The 22791-nt window shown below is 40.4% G+C and overlaps 1 protein-coding gene across 4 annotated transcripts in view; it reads left to right on the top strand.

Moving 5' to 3' along the window:
* Positions 1–21608, top strand: part of LOC138045579 (glutathione hydrolase 1 proenzyme-like) — a 21834-nt gene extending 226 nt beyond the window's left edge. The window contains exons 1-12 of one of the 4 annotated variants that reach the window (XM_068892127.1): positions 1103–1214; positions 1553–1613; positions 6905–6946; positions 8798–8863; positions 9457–9635; positions 10576–10872; positions 14260–14452; positions 15713–16017; positions 16522–16658; positions 17774–17964; positions 18857–19097; positions 19979–21608. In XM_068892127.1, coding sequence (XP_068748228.1) covers positions 6921–6946; positions 8798–8863; positions 9457–9635; positions 10576–10872; positions 14260–14452; positions 15713–16017; positions 16522–16658; positions 17774–17964; positions 18857–19097; positions 19979–20245 — 1902 coding nt within the window. In that variant the 5' untranslated portion in view covers positions 1103–1214; positions 1553–1613; positions 6905–6920 and the 3' untranslated portion in view covers positions 20246–21608. Of the gene's footprint in view, positions 23–183; positions 291–1050; positions 1215–1552; positions 1614–6904; positions 6947–8797; positions 8864–9456; positions 9636–10575; positions 10873–14259; positions 14453–15712; positions 16018–16521; positions 16659–17773; positions 17965–18856; positions 19098–19978 lie in introns of those variants that run through there. The other 3 variants (XM_068892128.1, XM_068892129.1, XM_068892126.1) reach the window with 3 other exon arrangements.
* The last annotated feature ends 1183 nt before the right edge of the window (positions 21609–22791 follow it).

Below are 22791 nucleotides of genomic sequence, written 5' to 3'. Positions count from 1 at the left end.
TCCGCCTTCTTGAAATTCGAAGGTGCACTTATATACAAATAATTTCTATATTATCGTAAATCATCATTACATTTCTTATTATTATTTCCAGTCAGTTTAGAGGGGGTCAGTAAGGGGGGTCAGTTTACCGGGGGTCAGTATTTTGTCGTAGCCCCTGTGTATATTATCACGCATCTTGATGTGTTTAAAACTCGATGGAAAGTATCACGAATCATGGAGTACATTTATCTGGAAACTTGGAGTATACATTGCGAAAGAATCTTGATTTAAATACATCAGATAATCTTGATGTAAGTATAGCTTCGTTTGACACGCAAATAGGACGTTTTCAACCAGCCTCTAGAGGCACCAATAACAATAGAGAAATGTACGAGTCCCCTTCTGGTGTACGAACAAAAGAAGCTCATGAGAGATCTTTTGTTCCCGACCACGAACATGGCGGCGATGAAATCACGTGAAAACCTTCTATATGAGCTTTGATATTTACATGGCGAATTCTGATGTTTGTATAACAGTCGTGATGTACATGTACAACCACTTGAGATATGTATGTCGTTCTTATTGTATAAATAGCACATCTTAATGTTTTGTCCCTTTTTAACAAGCATATTGACGCATAATGCCGACATTATATAGTTCGTCCAGATGCATTATGCGTCTTGTACCCGTCTTTATACTGGACGAATCTTTTAGGTCTACGCAGAAAAAAATGTTTGCGTCTTATATAGTTCGTCACTAGACAGAAATTATGTGTGCCTGGTACAAAAACGGCCATTGTTTGGCCATTTTAATTTATACCACTTCACTTTTAATTGGCATCTGACAAACCAGAGCATTAAAGTACCAGTGAGGCTAGTCACGTCTTCAAAGAAAATAAAATACATTCAAAATATCAAACAATTGGACGAAACAATGGCGTTAATGATTTTGACGTATTCAAGAAAAAAAAAAACATTTCAAAAGATCAAACAATTGGAAGAAACAATGGCGTTAATGATTTATTCTCTTCAAGGCGCTGTAACACAATACATCAACACTCAAAGGCCTTATTACATCATGCATAGCTAATACGTGATGTTTTGATCGCGTCCCTCTTCAGAATATATTGCTCCTGTTGCACAAGAAAACGAATTTGCTTAAGTTCAAATACCGATAAATACCCTGAAATTAAATTGAACTCTGGACTGAAGAAGTACATCGCCTCAAAAATTAAGGTAAGCAAATCTATTAAAGATGAGGGTAGAAGGAAGAACCTGGATGCAGACAAAACATTCTGTCCAAAACACGTTTATGAGGTAGATCAATCATGCATTCGGCGCGGCACCTTTCAAAACAAAAAAAATTCTTTAGTTCTTAGATAATCCCCAGCTGTCTCGGTTGTGATGACAGTATCTTATATAGTATCTTTCCTTGAATTTCACAAGGGAAATGTTTGTTAACCTTTTTACTATTGACCCGTTTTGCCCTCACACCGACGAGATAAGAAAGTGACAGTTTTAAATATTATTACAATAGAAATACTCTATCTTAATTGTGTTACGCATTACACCAGCGCTTACTGCAGATCGAGCCTACACATATCAGTTCTTGGAAAGGGAAATTTTGAGTGTTAGGTAAGTTTGATAAACATTGAGGAAGTGTTTGAAGCCTGAAGGCACAATTCGATGACAGGTTAATTTGCCCCCAGGGATCGCACGATGAATGCGTGCACATACATATTCAAAACCTTTGCTTTTTTTATTCACTGCAATCATAATCTTGAACAACATAAGCAAACTCATGCAGTCATGACTCAGTAGATGCTTGCGTGGTCAGTGTAAACGAAATGTTCGGCTACAAACGTTTCAAATTGTCTGCATTCCTGTTCATGTCATATCGGTAACATACGACATTGGTGACAGATATCTCATTGCATTGCGGCACAAATGATCTCTTATTACGAAAATACTCGCATAAAAATAGCTAGCGCTTACGTACATTCCCTCATATTTAGATATTTATACTCTTCATATCAGCAAATATATTTGCTGGAACAAAAAATGTTTTGTTTTTATCCAAATAATTTTGATTGAAAGGATGGAACTATTTGACAATTAGACCCGTAGCCCGAAAGGGCTACGGGTCAATAGCCCATGAGGCGAAGCCGAATGGGCTATTGACGATCATGACTAAAACACCACACGAGTACATACGGGTAACATACGAGTAACATACGAGTAACATACGGAACATACGGATACATACGAATACATACGACTGACATACGACTGACATACGAGTAACATACGAGTAACATACGGATACATACGATCAACATACGGATACATACGAATACATACGAGTAATACGAATGTTTTTCTCATAAAGGAAGCTCTAATTATAAGCCTTGCAAGCATTTTTCACGTCAGCAAACACGTACCCGGCTCAGTTTGAGGAAGGGGGGGTGGTGTTGATAGACTCTCCAAGGCTTTCGTTAAATTTAGTCACAGTAAAATAAATTCACATGGAGTGCAAAACCCTTAAGGCGGCGAAAGACGAGATACAAAAACCCTCAACTTGTGGCGCAACATTGTTTCGTTGCAAGTTCTGGTCGATGTTTCGCGTTTTTCACTTTGCGTGATCAACTTGACCCGCAAGAAAAACATTTGTTGCGGGTTGAAGAAATGCAGGGCGCTGAGTGGTTGATTTGCTAATAAAAGAGCACATTTGTTGCGCGACAAGTTGTGAGCTTGATGAAAAACGAGCAACAAGGCCAAAATTTGTTGCTCAGAGTAGATTCGCGCTCTACTTTTCGCAATAACTTTCTTCAACCCGCAACAAATGTTTTTGTTGCGCGACAAGTTGATCATGCAAGGTGAAAAACGGGAGAAATCGACCCAAACTTGCAACGAAATAATGTTGCGTGCCAAGTTTAGGGTTTTTGTATTTCGTATTTCGCCGCCTTTAGCTTGCGCAACAAGATGACAGTATATTTTGGATGTTGCTCTCGTAGATGATTATGACTGTCAGGCCAGTTTACATTTAAGACACGTAAGGAAGTCAGAGCAGGTCTGTCATAATCTTTTACCCCATTTAAGCTTTCTGGCTTGATTTTGCACTGATTTTTTGCACTGATTTATCATAGGCAACTTAAGCTGAAATAGTGAAATCAAGATGGCGGATCTGATGACGTCACACGACATAAGCGACATCCAAAATATATTGTCATCTTGTAGCGCAAGCTAAGGGTTTTGCACTCCATGTGAATTTATTTTACTGTGACTAAATTTAACGAAAGCCTTGGGGGGTTGATCAACATCCCCTCCCTCCCCCTTCAAACTGAGCCGGGTACGTGTTTGCTGACGTGAAAAATGCCTGCAAGGCCTATAATTAGAGCTTCCTTTATGAGAAAAACATTCGTATTACTCGTATGTATTCGTATGTATCCGTATGTTAGTCGTATGTATCCGTATGTTACTCGTATGTTACTCGTATGTTAGTCGTATGTTAGTCGTATGTATTCGTATGTATCCGTATGTTCCGTATGTTACTCGTATGTTACTCGTATGTTACCCGTATGTACTCGTGTGGTGTTTTAGTCATGATCGGCTATTGACCCGTGGCCCTTGAGGGCGAAGGGTCTAATTGTTTTAGTATCACCCAACTAGTCGGACAGAAAAGGCAATAATAAAGTCAGCAAATGCAAGTTGAAAATATATTTATTTGGGAATAAAACGAAAGAAAGCGTCACGCTTTTCGCTACTCGATGACTATTACTAATAGTCCTCTAGTAGCGTAGCCAATCAAAATGCAGCATTTGCATTAGTCCACTAGTTGGGTGATACTAAAAATTCATAGGTCACTGCTTTTCAAATCCATGGAAACGCTTTTAGGCCCTATCCACACGTATCGGGCTATTTCTGTAATCCACAATTTTTTTTGTTCGGACTCAACAATGTCCGCGTCCACACGTAGCGTATTCCAATCGTTTTAGAATTGCTTGAACTGTGCACATCGTATCCGGATACACTCTCGTAGCGGAGCTCCTCGCGTGGTTACGCGCGCGGGCGAGAGCGGAGCTCCATAGCTAACTGTCCATCCGAGAAATTTTGGTTGTGACGTCAGCTTACTCCCGTACACTTTTTGCTGGGGAGGGAAGGAAGGAAGTAAGGTGTCAGCCCGCGCATTGTGTTAGGTGTCAGCCTGGGCATGTACTAAAACCCGAAACATCGAAACAAAACCACCAAAACCATGGACATTGCGAGATTTTCTGAAATTCTTTCACCCGTGAAGTTTCACTGTAAGTAAAATTAGTCGTTTTGTTCAAAGTTGTTCCCTTCTACACAAGCACACAATAGACTTGGTCAATTCAGTCTCCACCATTAACTATCTCTTCGAAATGCAAATACATTTCAATAATACAATAATTTACAAAGCGTTAACATTCTTTTCATCATAACTTTGTCGCCTCGTATTTTTGGTCTTTGCACTGTTTCTAACGTGACGAGCAACGGGATAAAGAGCAGGAGAGAAGACGAGAAATTTAAGCGAAGAAAGCCTCGAGAGAAGCTGAAGAATGACAAGAAGAGGAAATTTCAATGAAGAACACAGTTAAAAGCTGGGAGAAATAGAGCAAGAGACAAAACACTTATTTACAATGGTTAGCCTTCAGGTCACGTTTTCCTTCTTAATGTATGCCTCGCTGCCTCACATATTTTGTAAAACTTGCTAAAAAAGACGAAGAAGGCCTGAAAACGTTTGCAATTCCGTGTTGACAATCAAACACCACGTCGCCATTCAAGCCTACAGCGGACATCATTGGCGAGTTTTCTTGTCATCGTTATCTATTTTGTCAGACATATTATAACCGAACTCTCGACACTGTATAAATTTATATTGGATTGCAGTACATTTATCTGCAACGAATGCACTTGTAAGCGATGTTTGGGACAGTGTAGGTTCCTTTTTGGCCAGATAAGACTTGGTCCTGTTCTGGGACTCCCTCTTACCCAGCCCTGAAAATGGGCCTTCAGAGTCCCCGAACAGGACTAGATAAGACTTAGAAAAGCGGTTTGATAAGCTGGAACATGCAATTTATGGCAAAACCTCCAAGATCCTCCAACAATGATTGAGTTAAAACACCCATTTGTCTTGTCTGTCTCGCGGTTTCTTGCCGGCTACGGTTGCCTATTTTGGAACGTAACTGCATGAATTCATCATTACTGTAGCAACTGTCCACACCAAATTAATACCTTTCGATTTAGAGGCTTTCTGTGTGAAATGGATGTCCAGTCGTGAGCTGCTTTGTTTGACTGTGAAATTGCAGTCGAGTAAGCGAATTACTACGCTTTAGCCTGACTTTTTAATTAGTAATTTTTGCTGGTGTTCTAAACTGAAGAGAGAGGGTACATATCAGTCAGACGGAAAATGTTGTGAAAGAGATTACTTTGCGTGTAATTTCGGTTTTAGTTGTTGATTAAAATTGTTGGTTATTGTTTGCAAGGATTGTTTGTTTACTGCTGTCAGCTCAGAGGTGTTTGATCACTGTAAACTGCATACACTAATGACGATTTATTTTGTACTTTATGCAGAAGCATAATTATTTCCATATCCACTATATTGCTATCTGGGGCTAGAAAGGGGAGCTCCGCTTTTCGGCTTGGCTAAATCTATATATTGCCCAGTGCTTTTGACAAAGATTTTGCTTGTTAAGCATGCGCAAAATCGTATGCTGGCGCCATTTCTCTGTTTTGTTAAAGAGTTGCGCGTCAGAGAGGTCAATACGTTATCTTGAAAAGACTGGAAAAGACTGGATCCGATAGTGTTACGTCACCGTATTCTGAAATTTGCGGATACGACCGTCTACTTGTATTTTAAAAAAATCCATCCTGGAGACCGTATTCGAAAATTGGCGGATACGGCTACCGAATTCGCCGGATACGTGTGACCGCAAGCCGTACTCGAAAAGAAAAAAAAAAACAAAAATTGCGGATAGAAAACTTTCCGGATAGGTATGGACGGGGCCTTAGACAGGCTCAGCACGCCATACAATTTGACGTTTTCTGTCGAATGCAATGAGCAGTGTATAGGTCCTTTGTTTAAATTCTTTACTCGAATACTCATTTTCTGACAATTCACGCCAATTAGTGTGTCGGAACCCAGCTGTGAAATGACAATCGTGGATACACCCACGCGGGCAGGGATAATTGGGAGCAGAGTTTTAGACCTCGCACGTTAGATCACCACAACCCCGCTACGTAAACAAAATTTCCACAGAAGAGTCAAAGGAGTAATTGTAATTTGCTTTTTTGGTGTTTGCATCATTTTGACAAATGCAAAGTATGGACAAAGCTTCCGGAGTGCCGTTTTCGAATCCATTGATTAAAAGAAAAAAACCCAAATGATTTGACGTCAAAGCAAAAATGTTTTACGAAAACATTTAAAAATTATTACCAGGCGAATTAACTTTCCTATCTCATATGTATTTTTTCGGTTTGTCGCAGAAAAAACAATATCATCCTCATCATATCTTTCTTTACCCTCGGATTTTAGAGTGGTGTGGTCAGTGTAGCTAATATCTTCGAGCATTTACTGTCCTAACCATGACATACCACAACACCGAGAACTCCATGCTCAACTCTTTGCGAATAGTGTATGGGTTCTTTTACGACCCACATGGGTATGAACGTTGAAGGGTTGTGAGGCGAACGGCTTATCGTCCTTATTCGAGAAGGCTAATGAGAAAGTATAACCATTTGCAGATGTCCTAACGTTATCAGGAGCACCATTTTCTCCTCAGTTATTTAAAGACCCTGAATGTTGGTCCGGCCAGCCGCGACCTCCCTCAAAGTAGTCCGATACTCAACCAACTTAGCTATTTTGTAATTTGCTAAATACAAAATGTCGTATTTGTTTTGTTCTTTAGAGCACCGTTGTGAAAAATGGATCCCGAGGCGACAACCAAGATGTAAGAGATTAAATTAGTGTGTATTTTAGAAGTTGTTTTACGACGGACGCGAATCAGTTTTAAACACCTGCAGCCCAGACACTTAGCCTTTTCAAAGTGCCCCCTAACCTCAACATTACTCCGCGAAAGTCAAATTTCAGCACCATAGAACATGTATTTGACGCGCATACGTTAATTGTGGTTTACTTCTAAAAGGCCAAAATGAACCCTGAGATGACGTCACAAGCTGTTTAGCATTCCAGTTTTGAAAGAATGTTGCACTGCAAATACAAAAAAAGTTTATTATAAAGCTGTCTCTGGAAGAGAGCCTTGTCGCCGGCCGTGGGACAAACGGCTTTTAGTTTTGTCAAATTTTACGTCGCATGCATTGGAATTGGAAACTGAAAATGGCAGGGTATGTTTTTGCAATGGGTGAATAGAGAACGAAATGTTTGAGATTAGGGGCACTCAGTTGAGGCAACAACCTGTTTCTGTTGGTAGAAAGCGAATGCTGTTACCCTACTGCATCATCCATGTATTAACCCAATAGGCTTTATTCGCGCGGCGGCCATATTGGCCATAGACATTAGATTTCGTAACCCGAGCCTTGAGTTAAAATGTTTGGGAACGAGTTTCGGTGGGGAAAACAAAAGTTTTATATCCCACGAAACTAGACATGGCCGCCTTGTCATTAAGGCCCATGCTACAACAGCTCTGAGAGGGGGTGTTTTATCGATCAACTTCGTTCATTTTCCCCTTTTTTTTGTTACAACTCCTCATTGCTTTATGAACTACGATGGACACTTTACTTCGAATCCCGTTAACGTCGTTGCGAAGCGAAAGCTTTCGCCACTTTGCCTTCCCCTGCTCCGGACCTATAATACTTGGGACCTTAATATTAAGATCTAGGACAGCAACCTCAGCGAGAACACCACCAAACAATAGACATTAATGAGCAAAACAATGGCTCTGTACGTGCGCTTTAAAGTTTTGTACATTTCTTTCCCGTTCTCTGGCAATCTGCAACGTGAAATGACCAGATCACAAGTTCTAAGGGAGACGCGAGCCCACAAAAGCAAATCTCTGATTTTCTTTTCTTAGTTTCAACACTGTTCCTCCCAATTCAGTTCCTGGATAGTTCGGATACTTTGTGAAATTTGAACAAACTGGAATAATCACGAAACGCTTTTAAGAAACATAAACTAGCAATGTTAAACGAGGTTTTTGCAACCGTTGCCGCATTAGATCTTAAGGTCCCAGGTATTCGAAATTGGTCACCCAACCACACCCAACAGGACTCAGAAAAACTGAATTGAATCTACGTTAACATAATTTTATAAGTGGCGGGAAGAAGTCTCGTGAAGAGGTGAACATTGCTTTTCTTGAGGTGAGAGTTTTTCATGTTCGGATAGATTATTTAATTTTTCAAGTTCAGAGTATAGAAATTCGTGAATGCAAAGAACTGAACCAGCCTGAGCGACTGAATATTTACAAGGACTCCCGTGGAACCATTATTTTCCGATATGGTTGGTATCAATCAATCAATTAATCAATCAATCAATCAATCAATCAATCAATCAATCAATCAATCAATCGATCGATCGATCGATCGATCGATCGATCAGTCACTCAGTCAATCAATTAATCAATCAATCAATCAATCAATAAATCAATCAATTGATCGATCAATCAATTAATCAATCAATTAATCAATCAACGTACGTCCTAAGAGCAAAAAAAACCTCGTTCTTAATACTTTAGTACGTACGTAATGTCTGATATGAAGTCACGCCGTTTCCATTGTATCAGACATCTGTTAGGGAATAAACGAGAGATATACCTAAAACGTTTATTCGTTCTCTTCCATTGCAGGCAGGTGACCCCAGACGGGACAGATGAAAAGGATGTTGGCATTAGATTTGATAAAAGCTCAAAGTAGTAAGTCATTTCAAAACTGGTCAATCATAACCAACGTGGGCAATCAAATGAACCAATCAAAAAGTGGGATTAAATAACCGACCCTAAGAGCGGGAAAACGGATGGGAGCATTTCACAATCGGTTTTGAGAATGTGGCGCGAAATTCTGAGCCAATTACCAAGCAAAGTAATGTTTGAGGAAACTAATCACGAAATTAGTTTCGACACTTAATAATGAGCGAGTGCGGCTGTTGTTAAGTGTCCTTCCCTTTTAGCATTATCATTGAGTTTAGAGTTACTCGAAATTTCTTACAAATAAATTTAGAAAAGCTCGGCTGAAGTTTTTCGTTGCGATGGCAAAGGAGCAAAAGAAAACAACGAAAAAGTGACAAATTGATAGAAAAGAATAATCTGAGTGACCTGACCTATTGATGGAAGCTAAGCTGCCAGTGAGACAGACCTCGTCGCTTTTGTGATGCCACCCGTTTTGGTTGGCTGCTAGTTAGCTATCATTTCTATAGAGACAACGTCATCCCTAAACCAATATGGCGGCTGATCATGTGACCAAACGCTCCTTTTTAAAATTAATGAGAATGTTTTCCTATTTGTTTCAGTTCAAAAAAGTGCAAAATAATAACAGCACTCAGTGTGTTTTTAGTTTTTGTGATTATTCTCATTGTCGTCTTGGTCTTGGTGCTACGGACAAGGAAAGATGAAGAACCGACAAGGAAAGATGAAGAACCGACTACTGTGGCTCCAACGACAGATGGCATACCGCCACTATCAGACGCTGGTAAGGGCAAATAACATTATTTTATGCACCATTTCTTCGAAACCACCACAATTAAAGTACAGAAAAAGATTGCAAAAGAGGGGAAGGGGGGAGACAGCTTCTGTTTCTTGATGAGACAGAGGGGGAGGGGGGGGGGGCGTTCCTTAAACATCCCGATAAGTTTTCGTGACGGAAAAGCCATTTTTAAAACTGCCATTCGCTGGTTTTCAAATGGTGGTCTTTTAATGTTATCAAGACAACTAAAAGCGAAATTTGTCCAGATATGTCCAGAAATGCAAGAAATAAGATACACGCGGATTTCATTAATCGCCACGGAGCGTCCCTCTTGCTCTTCTCCCCCTTCAACTCGTGTCTCAGAACACGGACAATATTATTGTCACAGTGTTCCCCCAAATGTTTCTCTTCAAGTAAGGCTAAACTGCTGCATTTATCCTGTCCTAAAAATAACGCTAACCTTTGCCCTTACCTTATTGTTGAAAATAGGTAGCAAAGGCTTGTAGTTAAAGAAACACTTCGAGTGAAATGGTTAGGAAAATTGACGACTTACAATCTCTCCTCTTTAGATACAGACAAAAGATGTGACATCGAAAAGTTAAGGGCTTTGGAGAAATAAGCCTAAGGATCTCTTGAGTAATTGTGTAGTCACCACTGTCACACTGCCAGGGGAGGCGCAAAAGCTTACTTTCAAGTTCTTCGCGTGGAAGTCACTAAACAATGGCATTTAATGAAATGAAACAATTGCTTTGAACAGAATTTTCTTTATCTCCGTCCCGTTTCCTGCAAATCCGCCTGATTCTTGACCAAATCTCAACAATGTTCTTCGTAACACGCGAGCACACCACGCTAGCGCTTGCAGGCACCTTCCGGTTCGTTCGCTCTTTAATTGATCCATCGGTTTATCCTTCGCCAGAATAATTTTTGAAATCTTTTTGTATCGTAGCTCCAAAGGGGGCCGATGGACCATACACCAACGCGGTCGTTGCTGCCGACGCTGGACTCTGTTCTGAGTTGGGGAGAGACATTCTCGAACAAAATGGTTCAGCGGTTGATTCTGCCATTGCCACCCTGTTTTGTGTAGGCGTCATTAATATGCACTCGGCTGGTATCGGAGGCGGTGGGTTTATGACGGTGTATAATAAGAGCTCGAATAAAGTCGAAGTTTTTGACTACAGAGAAGTGGCACCTCTTCGGGCACACAAGAACATGTATGTTGACGGCAGCCTTGACTCCAGATATGGTAAGACAAATGTTATTTCTGAAAGAAATGTATTTTTGACGTGCGGTTATTAAAGTGCGAGGATTACTTTTATCTTTCATATAAATGTTACATCTCTTAAATGGGATGAATTTTTGTCCCAAGAGTATTAGTAGGAGCTCATGTTTAGGGCTGGCCAACACCCCTTTTCAATGTCCGTTTTCTCACACCTTTTTAGTTTTAGATCCAAATTTCCAGCGTACATTCAAAAGTTGATTCATGCATTTGTGATGTAAGGGAAGTGCAGCTGAGGTGGCAATATTTTTGCCGGAGGCAGTTCGAAATACAAATAGTCTAAAGGAACGATAACTTCAAAACATATTAAGCATGAGTAAGTTTCTACGCATCCCACTCATGGACTTCGGGTTTCGATGTTTTCAAAGCATGAAACTTGGTAATTGTTCATTTTCCCTTTAGAGGCATACTGAGACAAAATTGCGTGCGCAGTTAACAGGGGTCGAACCCATGAACTTGCAAGTGGTAGTTAGGATGCCCTACCCATGAGCAGCAAGACTGAGACTCATGGAATCGAGCTAATAGCGACCTTCAGATTGGAGTGCAAGTACGACTACGAAGACGAGTTTTCTGTACTGGGCACGAGCATTACGTTAAAAAACGAAATTTATCATATGGCCCGTACGGCCCCGCGCGCACTTTCATTGCAAAAATATTGGGAAAATCCCCGTATGAGGGTCGTACGCATTAGCGCGAGCAGGGCCGAAAAAGGCCGTACGGCCCTGCTAGGAACACATACTGCTCCGTGCGATGCAATCTTAGGGGATTTCGTCGCTTTTAAACATCCAAGTAATTTACAGCCAGACAAGCAGATGAAAACAACATATTAGATAACTTTTCTGTGCATATTTTTGTTTTTTATTCTGTCCTAACTTTATTTTCTGAGTGCTCTTAAATAGTCTAAAGAGCCCGTATGATAAAGTGCTCATTGACTGAGTTTAGGTCGGGTCGGACTGGAAAATATTTGGCCCTCGGTCTTGGCGCACGGACCTCGCGCGTACGCCATGCCCTCGGGCCAAATTTTTTCCCGTTCGGCCCTCCAGCTCAGTGAATAAGTACATAATTTTGAAATGCGCATGCTCAGAACTGAGAACTCGTACTCGTAAAGTCGTCCTTGTACTCCAATCTGAAGGTCGCTATTGTTGGGGTGCAGGGATGGCGCAGTGGTGAGAGCACTCGCCTCCCACCAATGTGGCCCAGGTTCGATTCCTGGACCCAACGCCATAAGTGGGTTGAGTTTGTGTTCGTGCTCTTCTCTGCTTCGAGGATTTCTCTTCGGGTTCTCCGGTTTTCCTCCCTCAGCAAAAACCAACATACAGCTGATTCCAGCTGGCTGTAAGCTGTGCTCCAAGGTCATACATGGAGGTGTGCCAGGGGTGCCTTTGTATGCTTTCGGTCCGACCTTGTTGAGCTGCTTTCGGTCCGACCTTGTTGAGCTGCGTCGTTGCTGTACTTGCGACGGCGATTAGCCGCGACAATTATTATTATTATTATTATTATTATATTTATTATTATTATTATTATCATTATTATTATTATTATTATTATTATTATTATTATTATTATTATTAACTGCAACAGCTTTATGTAAATTGTGTACTGCGCATTCTAGTGAGAGTGACAACTGTCATTGCCGCAATTGCTATGAATTAACTTATGCCCGGTTGCAGATAAATGAAGAGATGTGTATTTATCAACGACGGCTCTTCTTCTCTTAAATGATGTGAAGATTACTTTTTTTATCGAATAAAAGGACTGTGGTCCCTTAAACAGCGTTTCCGGATACTTCAGGTCTTCTCTGTTTTTTTCTTTTGTCAACAGTGTGAAGCATCGCAACTGGATTTCCAATTGCGGTTGGGTAGATAAAACGCACAATCATTGTTTCATTATTGTTCCATACTTTTGAGGTTGAAGATCTTCGCAGTTGTACGCGCTTCTTTTATCAGAAGCGAAAAAAAAGCCTGACTTTTTCAGACTTTCCCTTCGCTTTTGCTGCGTTTTCGAAGACACTCTCAGCAAGTACTTCGACTTACAAAGCAAGAATTTTACTCTTGCTTTAAGAGTTAGAAGCTCCATTTAACCAGAAAGAATGGAGATGCGTTTGCATATTCCAGAGCAGCATTTTCTTTCGTTGACAAGATCATCAGTCACGAAAATGTCTTTTGAGTCTACCGCTTTTTTTTCAACTCATGAAAATACAACAGTTTTTGTCTCAAGAGCTCCCAAGTACAGTGGTGGTCCCGTGGTTTACTATTCCAACTCCGTGGCAACAAAGGTCCAGAATCCAGAAATCACTGACAAATTCAGGCTTGTACGGGACGGGAATCCCTTAAAGTGGTACTATGAAGAAAATCGCATCTTTCCTATCTAAGCCATTTTGAAACATAAACAAGTAGTCTGCGTGAGAAGAAAAATGCTGTTTACTTTTTTCAAATATCTCTTTTCGTTCCAGAGATATTCGAGTTTTTTAAATATGCAAATTAGCGAAGTGATGACTTCATACACTCAACCAAATTTTGTTCAAATATGATGAAAAGAGATATCTCAGCCAATTTGTATCAGAAATTTTTGATTTTTTGCAGTAAGATTCTATTAAATGTTCTACACAATATGAGCTTAACAGTTCTGTTACCATGGCATCATACTGGGTTCCAGACCTCCCCCATATTATGAGCTTTTCTGGCCACCTTTGGCGTTCCATTTTGATATTTGCTAACAGCACTATATATGCATGATCCAGCAAGCATATAAATATGTTAGCACGACTTTGTGGCCTTGTTTAACATTTTTCAAGCTGAAAATCACTAACATATTGAAATCAAGTGGGTGGGGACTGGAAAAGAGTGAGTTGCCATGGGAACATAATTTTTTATAGCCATCGGTGTGTTTCCTGTAGAACTATTAGACTACCAAGTTTCAATGGTCTGCGCTGTAAATTGGCCAAGGTAGCTCTATTTATATACTCAATATAATATTAGGTTGTGTATTACGTCATTAGTCATCTCATTTGCATATTTCACCCATTTTTCAAACTTAAATATCTCCGGAACTAATGAAGATATTTGCAAACGGTAAATAGCGTTTTTGTTCTTTCATAGAATTCTATGTGCTACACTCAAAAAATCAAGGGGTGAAAATTTGATCATAGTACCACTTTAAGCGGGACGGGAATACCGCTCGAGGAACTGGAATCCCGTTAGAGCCTGAATGTTGCTTTCCATTCGCTTCTGCTAAAAGTAGCGTGCACAATGCAACTGCAAACATCTTCAACCTCAAAATGTTTCATTCCGCAGTTCAAATAGACGTGTCTTTTCATACATATATCCTCTAACACGTGTTTCATTGCTGCTACAGGTGCATCTGCTGTAGCAGTGCCTGGAGAAGTAAATGGATATCGTACAGTTTGGAAAAAATATGGAAGATTACCATGGAAGAATCTTGTCCAACCAGCAATTGACTTGGCACAGAAAGGATTTCGATTTGGTTACGCTGCACATAATGCAGGCGAGAGGTCGTTGACAAGGATTAAAAACGATGCAGGGTTAAGGTAAATACAATATTTTGCGACAGCTTTATAAGACTGTGGTGTCGTAAAAGTGTGACTCAACTTGTCTGTATATGTAATCCCGTGGGCCCGAGGGCATTATACTATTTTACAGTTATGTGCCCAGCTACCAGGCCTTTGAATAAAAGCGAGGCTGGAGTTGACCTTGCTTTGATACAAACCTCACTGCTTTTGTTATGTAAATAGAAACTCGTTAGCGGTACAACAACATGATTTACATAAGGAAAGCAATGAGGTTTGTATGAAAGCAAGCCCAGCCTCGCTTTTATCAGTCAAAGGCCTGGTAACTGAGCACGGAACTATAAAATGGTCCTTGAGTATTAATCACACCCGTATTTTTAAAGTTCTCACAGAATTGGAAAACATTGCAAATACGAGTGAAATTAATCCTTAATTACGCGATGGCACATTGCGATTGCATGTTTATCATGATCACATATCACATAAAGGGCAATATTATCGAGGGAAGCCTGGACAGTAGACCAAATTGGCTAACTCAATGTCGTACCCAATTGTTTTTGTATAATATTTGCGTGATAATGTAGCATTCACATTTAAATGATTTGGAAATAAAACATTTTATTCCCAAAGGGTTTGAATTGGGTACAGCATTGAGCGGCCTTCACACGACAAACTTAAGTTTGCAAACTCGTGTTGGCAAACTCAAGTTGGTGTGTGTGAAAGACACTTCTCAAACTCATGAATAATTCATAAGCCAAAAACAAAGGAAATCACTACCGTGAAGGAAGTTTGGATATGTGGTCTTAATTAGCATAAAATTTCGCCAACTTTGATCTCAAATATCTCATAAAATACTTATTCCTTTGAGAAGCAATATCAAACACTCGAAAGAGTGTTTCATCAGATATCCAACCACCTCGAAATCGGTTAAAAAACTCGGCCTTCGGCCTCGTTTTTCAACTCGTTTCTCGGTGTTTGGATATCCGATGAAACACTCCTTCTCGTGTTTGATATATTACAACAACAGTTGTCAAACATGTTGGCAAAGTATTGGCGAGAACAGAGACAAGTTCTATATGTCGCCAACAGTTTGCCAAACGTGTTTGCCCACTGTTTTTGTGCCGTCCACACACACCAACTTGAGTTTGCCAAACTTGAGTTTGGTTTAGGCTGGGACAAATAACGATCAACTTTAATGACCAATCGGCTCAATGACCACTTTAATCTTAAAATTACAGAAGGTCGTGGTCGTCATAACTAATTTTTACATTTGTTTTACAGGGAACTTCTGATAGACAACAATGGAAATTTGAAAAAGTTAGGAACTGTTCTAAAGATGCCCAAGCTCGCGAAAACTTTAGAGATAATCCGTGATGACCCAGACAGCTTCTACAACGGCAGCCTCGCTCAGGATATAGTTAAAGATATCCAAGATGGTGGGGGTATCATCACACTTGAGGACTTAAAAAACTACACAACAGCGGTTCGAACACCTCTCTCAGGAACAATCGGAAACTTTACTTGGTATACAGATCCACCTCCGAGCAGCGGCGCCGTTCTTTCATTGATTCTGAACATTTTGAAAGGTAAAATGCAGCTGTGAAAGAAAAATGTGTCACTGGGGAAGATTAATCAATTTCGGTATTTAAAAGAGAGAACTCTTTTTTGCTTTAATTCGGTCGCCATAGCAAAAATCAGTCCGGCCTCTTTTTAAAGCGAGGCCATGTCCAACATTTTTGCAATAGGAATTAGTTTAACTTCTCATATGACTGAAAACTAATATTAACGACTTCATCGTCGGACTTGTTTTGAGCTGGAATCATGCTGGATAAAATGATTGATCGCCTTTTGATGTTTTGTTGTCTCATTTGACAGTAAGTTGCAAAGTGACTTGGCCATTGAACGAAATCGACGGTGTAGTTGCCCTACTTTCGCAACAAACCTCACTGCTTTTGTAATGAAAATGTAATCTAGTTAGCATTACAACAGAAAAATCACTTAAATTTGTATTCTAACAGAGGTCAACTACAGCCTCGCTTTCATTGAAAAGGCCAGGTAACTTAGAACATTAATGATTGACTGTTACGCAGGTTACAACTTCACAGAGGAAAACCGCAAAGATCTTAACAGCACAATTCTGACTTTCCATCGCATTGTGGAAGCGTTCAAGTTTGGTTTTGCCTACAGGGCATTGCTTGGAGATGAAGATTTCTGGGACGTTAAAGAGGTTTGCTGGTGGTTATGTTAAGTTCACAATTAAACAGGTCAACGTTGGTCCATTCAAGACGGCAAACTTTTGTTATGCCTACCAGAGTTTGGTTACGCATTCTAGGAATAAAGAAATCAGATATAATATTCACATTTCTGCCATTTCCTTTGAAAACGCTTGGCCCCAGTCCAACTAACTTTGACCGCCAAATGTCGACGTGCTGCATGTCGAGCAGGGCTTATTTTCGTCCCCTGCGAAACGACACTATAAAAATCCCTGATCAGATTTAAGGGTTTGGCGGCAACGTGATCATACAACAGCCGATCTTTCATCCTCTTCTATTTACTACCAACCCACATACTTTGTCAACATTATACAACGCGAACAAGTTGGAATAAGCTCAAAATAATCTTGCAAACGGTAACGTTTTCTCGGCGTTTCAGTCTTTAGGAAAGATGTCTGTTTACCAAAGCTGTTTTGTTGTCTGAATGTGCCAGCCATTGAAGTAAAAGAGCCCATTAAATAAAGAGACTGTGTCACGAAATTTAGCCAAATTTGCGACTGCAGGAACTGGCAACAAAATCAAGCGAAACGTAAGAATAACAACTTAAAACATTGAAGGAAGGTTTGAATAAAACAGCATGCAAATACAAAAGGAAGCAGGGATGGGTCAAATTTGATGAAGATTAAAATAGGATTGCAATTGAGGCCGGTTTTTGGAAATTGTTCTGCCCAACAGTTTTTCAGAGTTTATCTCTGTTGTTTGTTACTTAAATTACAAATGCTCGACATAGCCCCTTTAGTTTAAAATGCAACAAGGCGCTGCTTCGCACACTGATGAGGCCCTCCTAGGGATTTAGGGGAAGAAGGGAACATCGCTAATTTGATCTGGGGAACAGGGAAATCTGAGAACAAGTTTTGAAGTAATTTCGGGAACAAGGGAACACAAGCAAATTATTCAAGGCAACAAGGACCCCCCCCCCCCCCCCCCCACCCCACGATATCTTTGCTATATATAGCTCATGCGTTTTTCTATTGTTAAATAAATATTTCGGAGTACTGAACTTGCCTTGCGGTCAGCCTGGTAAATCTGTTTGAAATTTTTCCTGTCCTCTTTTTCTGCCGTCCTTCAGGTTGTTAAGAATATGACCAGTGAAGAGTTTGGAGAGTCTCTTCGTCACAAAATCTACGACAACCGAACCTTTGCAAACTTTACGTACTATGGGGATTTTTATTCCAGGCCAAATGACCAAGGAACAGCGCATCTGTCAATCATTTCGCCTGATGGTGACGCTGTGGCTGCCACAAGCACTATCAATCTTCTGTGAGTGAGCAAATTTTGTTTCCAGCGCTTTCTCGGCCAACCCTCGGCGGTAAAAATTAGCCCTGGAAATAAGTACTTTTGAGTAGTGCTGAATAACAGCTTTCTGTTGTATTTAGTTTTTATTGCTTGTTTTTTATATTTATTTATCACAAGCGTGTTAAAGCGGGCTTTCCCATTCCTTAGCCATGATATGATCAAAAGAGAAAGCACGTGGTCACGCTTTGCGCAAAAAAATTCACGTTTTCGTGCCAGTCACATCGAACTCGTTGGTTGAAAAATCATTAATTCGGTAGCCAGTACTAGTGGACTTAACCTAGCAAACGAAATCATAATGCCTTCATTTATTTTATTCTGCGCTTAACACTATACAGTACGTGGTTTACTTAAAGGGTGCAGAGGAGTTCTATCCCATCGTTTCAAATCTCATCTTCAGTTTGGTGAGTTATCCTCCATATTTATTCGAAGTGAACAAACAAGAGCAGCCGCGATTTTCTTTGATATATATTTATTTTCGGGTTGTATAGATTCGGGCGCGAGAGAAAAACCTTAAACACCGGTGAGCTGGAGAAAACTGTGCTCCATCATTGTTTCCTTATTTTCTCTGCTACCACAAGTCCTGGAACACAGTGTCCTCAATTATCGATAATGGTAAATTCAAAGCAAATTAGAAATTAACGATAATCGTTCGGAATTTAGAGAAGAGTTCATGCTGCATCTGAACGGCTGCATAAACTTCACTACCATGCACGATCCAGTGTCCAAAATACGGATGCGACCAACAACTGGATACTAACTAGTAAACGATTCAGGGTTTTCTGAAATCAAACGGCCGTGGGGCGAACTTTGTTTCAAGTTTAATGAATTAATTGTTGTCTGTCGATGAATTTCTCAGCTTTGGCTCAAAGTATCGCTCAACTCGCACCGGCATCATTTACAACGATGAAATGGACGACTTTTCTACACCTGGGAAAAAGAATGCATTCGGCATTGAGCCATCACAGAGCAACTTTATCGAGCCTGGGAAACGTCCCATGTCTTCAATGAGCCCCACGATATTTGTTGACAGCACAGGCGTTCCCCGTTTAGCGGTTGGAGCATCTGGAGGAAGCAGAATTATTACTGGTATCTCTTTGGTAAGGAATTTTTGACTTTGACAAGGTCGGGAGGCAGTGTGGCCAAGTGGTTAGGCGCTTGCCTTGAAATCCGGAGACCCGCGTTGAAGACTCGCTCTGACCACTCGTTGAATTTGTTCCTGGTAGTCCCTGGTTCAACTTCCCAGCTGTACTTGCAAAAAGGCAACTGGTTTGCCTCCGGCCAGTTGTTGTTGTTATTCTGTTCCGTCGTTTCATTGTGTTTCGTTGGCCCTGAAAAGCCCCTATGGGGAGCGGTCAATTAAGGGCGCGTTCGATTGACCCTATTCCGGAATAAGAATACGTGGAGTGATGATTTAAAACACTATGTATGGCGTTTTGCAGCAACAAGAATAATAAAGCTGTGTTTAAAATAGCATTTTAACAAATGTTTGAAAATATTGATGTGAATCCCCGCAAAAACGAAGGATTTCTAACTTCTATTCCATGTTTTCCTATTCCGGAATAGGATCAATTGAACGCGCCCTAAGTATGTATTGTATTGTATTGCATTGTATTGTGGTTTGATGTTAAAAAAGTGCCCTAGTCCGAGAGAGAGCCATGGGGTTTCCTACCAGTAATGGTTGCACGAAACAGATCGGTCAATTTTGTAACGCGTCACAAACTATTCCCTTACGTCTCTCCTCACTATCATCACTTTTGTCTGAAGAAAAAAATGCGATAACCGTCGCAAGATGCTCCAGAAAAAAACACAAACACCAATATTCATTTCATTGTTTGAAACACGTAGTTGACAGTATTCCATGAATGACCCCACCATACATTGAATACTATTCTGTATCCATGGGCCAAGGTTTTTGATCGAACGTCCTCTTAAAACAAAATTCACCATGCTGACTATAGTTTTATGTTTTATGTTTTAGGTTATAATGAACTATTTGTGGTTTAATAGAAACCTTACACAAGCAGTAGTAGATCCAAGGCTTCACCACCAGTTGATTCCAAACGTGATTAGCATCAACGAAAATTATCCAATTCCTTTCAATATACAAGCAGGGCTAATAGAACTTGGCCACAAGATTGTCAATACAACTTCTTTTACAGCTGTACAAGCTGCCGCAACCAGCAGCGATGGGAAACTGTACGGCAAGGCGGATCCCAGGAAGAGTTCCTACGCCGCGGGATTTTAACCAGAAACTAGCTTTCTAGTATTCACATTTGATTAAGTCAAATAAATGAGCGATCTTTCTTAATTACCCAGACAGATATGTTAACAATTATCGTTCCTTTCTTTAACTTCCTGATAGACCTAATCGGCTAACTTAATGTTGTACCCAGTTCAAATCAGTTTCCGGCCGGGATTAAGATTCTTTGTGTATTGTATTTGCATGATAATGTAACAGTCATATATAAATGATATGGAAATACCTGGAACAAAACGTTTTATTTTCAAAGGGCTTGAATTGGGTACGATATTGAGTTGGCCGATTACGTGTATTCTACAGTTAAAATTCTCACGTTTTCGTTTTTCACTGAGGTCAACTAGTTGCTAGGTCACTTCCTGCGTTGTGATTGGTTGATTTCGATCTGTTCCGTCGGCTCACTTACGGATGGAGCCAGCGTGGCCAGTGGCGGGGGCGTTGAATTGGCTCGAGGGGCTCAAATCGCGTACTTACCATCTTTGCTAATTCCGAATCCATCTTCACCGTGCAGGCTTTGTTGATAGTCAACCGGTTGCGTTTATCCATTTGGGTTGCTTAATCATATACGGCCCCTCAAGCTGCCGCGTTAAATACCCTGCGAGCAGATGGTCTCTCCTGTACGTCGCGAGAGAGTGGGAGGCGCAGTGGCCTCACTGTCAGGGTGTTCGACTCCGGATCGAGTTGTCTGGGTTCGAGTCCTGGCCACTGCAAGTAACCGTTAGTTTCTTTGAGAGAGCCACCGTCCAGCGCCAAGGACGAATAAATTAAATTTGAACCGGTAAAACTAGTTAGTAAACCTGTTTTGGCTCTTGCGCGTACGTTCAGCTGCGTTTGGGCGAGCCTGTTGAGAGTAGTGATTTCATATTTTTCCCGCGAAATAAGACAAATGCATTACGTGGGGCGTGACGTACTTTGCACATGCTGGATGGAAAATCTATCGGTTGTTCGCGGTGGTTTCTCTCTGGGGAAGCGTAAGAGAAACCAACTGCTCGTACGGTACGCATTAAATACTACTATGACCAAAAAAATCAATTCTTCTTTTTCTTTTAAATTTCAAAGCTATAACTAAACACTAAGTGACCCAAGTTTGAAACCTTGTTTAAAAAAGATACCTGTTTATTTTAAGGACGTTCGCGCGAAATTTTTTCAACATTGATTTTTTTCTAAAACTTTTACCACTGTAAGATGATGAGTTAGTTATGTCAGAAATGTAAAAAAAATGGGGGGTCACCGACTTCGTTTTGGATAGATCATGCCCGGAAAAACACCCAAAATGGGACAAAATCGGGCTTCGTTAGCGAATAAGGCCAGTGTCTGTAAACCCAAATATATTGCAATTAAATCTTTGAAGTGAAATCTTCTCTGCTGAATATTGTTTAAGTGGACTTACTAAGTGAATTTAGTCAACTGGTGAGGTTCTTTAAAGATCAAGTTCGCATTTAGCGACCACAGTTTCACGCGCCTTGCAGCCGCAAGATGGCAGGATTCGATGTCCCGTGAGCAGAAATCTTAAAATTTTTTAACTTCCCACATTGATTTTTTGTTCATTTTTGGACAACGTGGAGATAATTGTAAATAAAATCCGTTTCTGGAAAGAAAAATAGGGGTCACCGAACGTCCAAGACCGTTAAATCCAGGCAAAGCTATAGCAATGGCCTTTTTCCCTATCATCTCTCATTTTATTACTTAGCGCGCGCGCTCGTGTATGACGTGGCGTGTGAATTTGTGTGCGCAGTAAGGATGCGCAGAAACAATTGGCGCGAACGTCCTTAAGTGGAATTTTCCTATTTAGTGGTCAGCCATATGCCTTATTCCAAAATGGCCGCCATTTTAGTATCCTTTTGTTTGATTGCAAATGGACCATTTTACAGTTGTCTACTTAGTTACCTGGCCTTTGAATGAAAGTGAGGCTGGAGTTGACCTTTCTTTGACAGAAACCTCACTGATTTTCTTATGTAAATTTATACTAATTAGCATGAGGATGAAATCATTAACATAAGAAAAGCAGTGAGGTTTCTATCAAAGAAAGGTCAACTACAGCCTCACTTTCATTCAAATGCCAGGTAACTAAGCACACAACTGTAAAATGGTCTATTGGCCCTTTTGGGCTCTTTCAATGTTAAGTATTTTTTTGAATTTTAAGTTTGAAAGCGAGGCCAAAAGGGCCAATTTGCAAAGAAACAAAAGAATACTAAAATGGCGGCCATTTTGGAATAAGGTGTATTACTGACTAGCAGCAGAGCAATATTCTGAGCTTTGATTCTTATCCAAAGGCTGCTTATTTTGAGTGTAAGTTTTGGTTTTGACTGTCCGTCATTACTCACGTTCAAAAGTGACCAATAGGCCATTTCCGAGTTCATGTCTGCCTTCTCTTCAAAGCGAGTCTAAGTTCGAAGTTCTTGTAATTGTAATTAGTTCTACTTTAGATATGAATGAAAACTAATTTTCATAACAAAAACTTCGCACTTAGACTCGCTTTGAAGAGGAGGCAGACATGAACTCGGAAATGGCTTATTGGACCTCAGAGGGTTGGA

This window comes from Montipora capricornis, chromosome 4, assembly GCF_036669925.1.
Source record: "Montipora capricornis isolate CH-2021 chromosome 4, ASM3666992v2, whole genome shotgun sequence".
Lineage (NCBI taxonomy): Eukaryota > Metazoa > Cnidaria > Anthozoa > Scleractinia > Acroporidae > Montipora > Montipora capricornis.
This window is presented reverse-complemented; position numbering and strand designations above follow the sequence as displayed.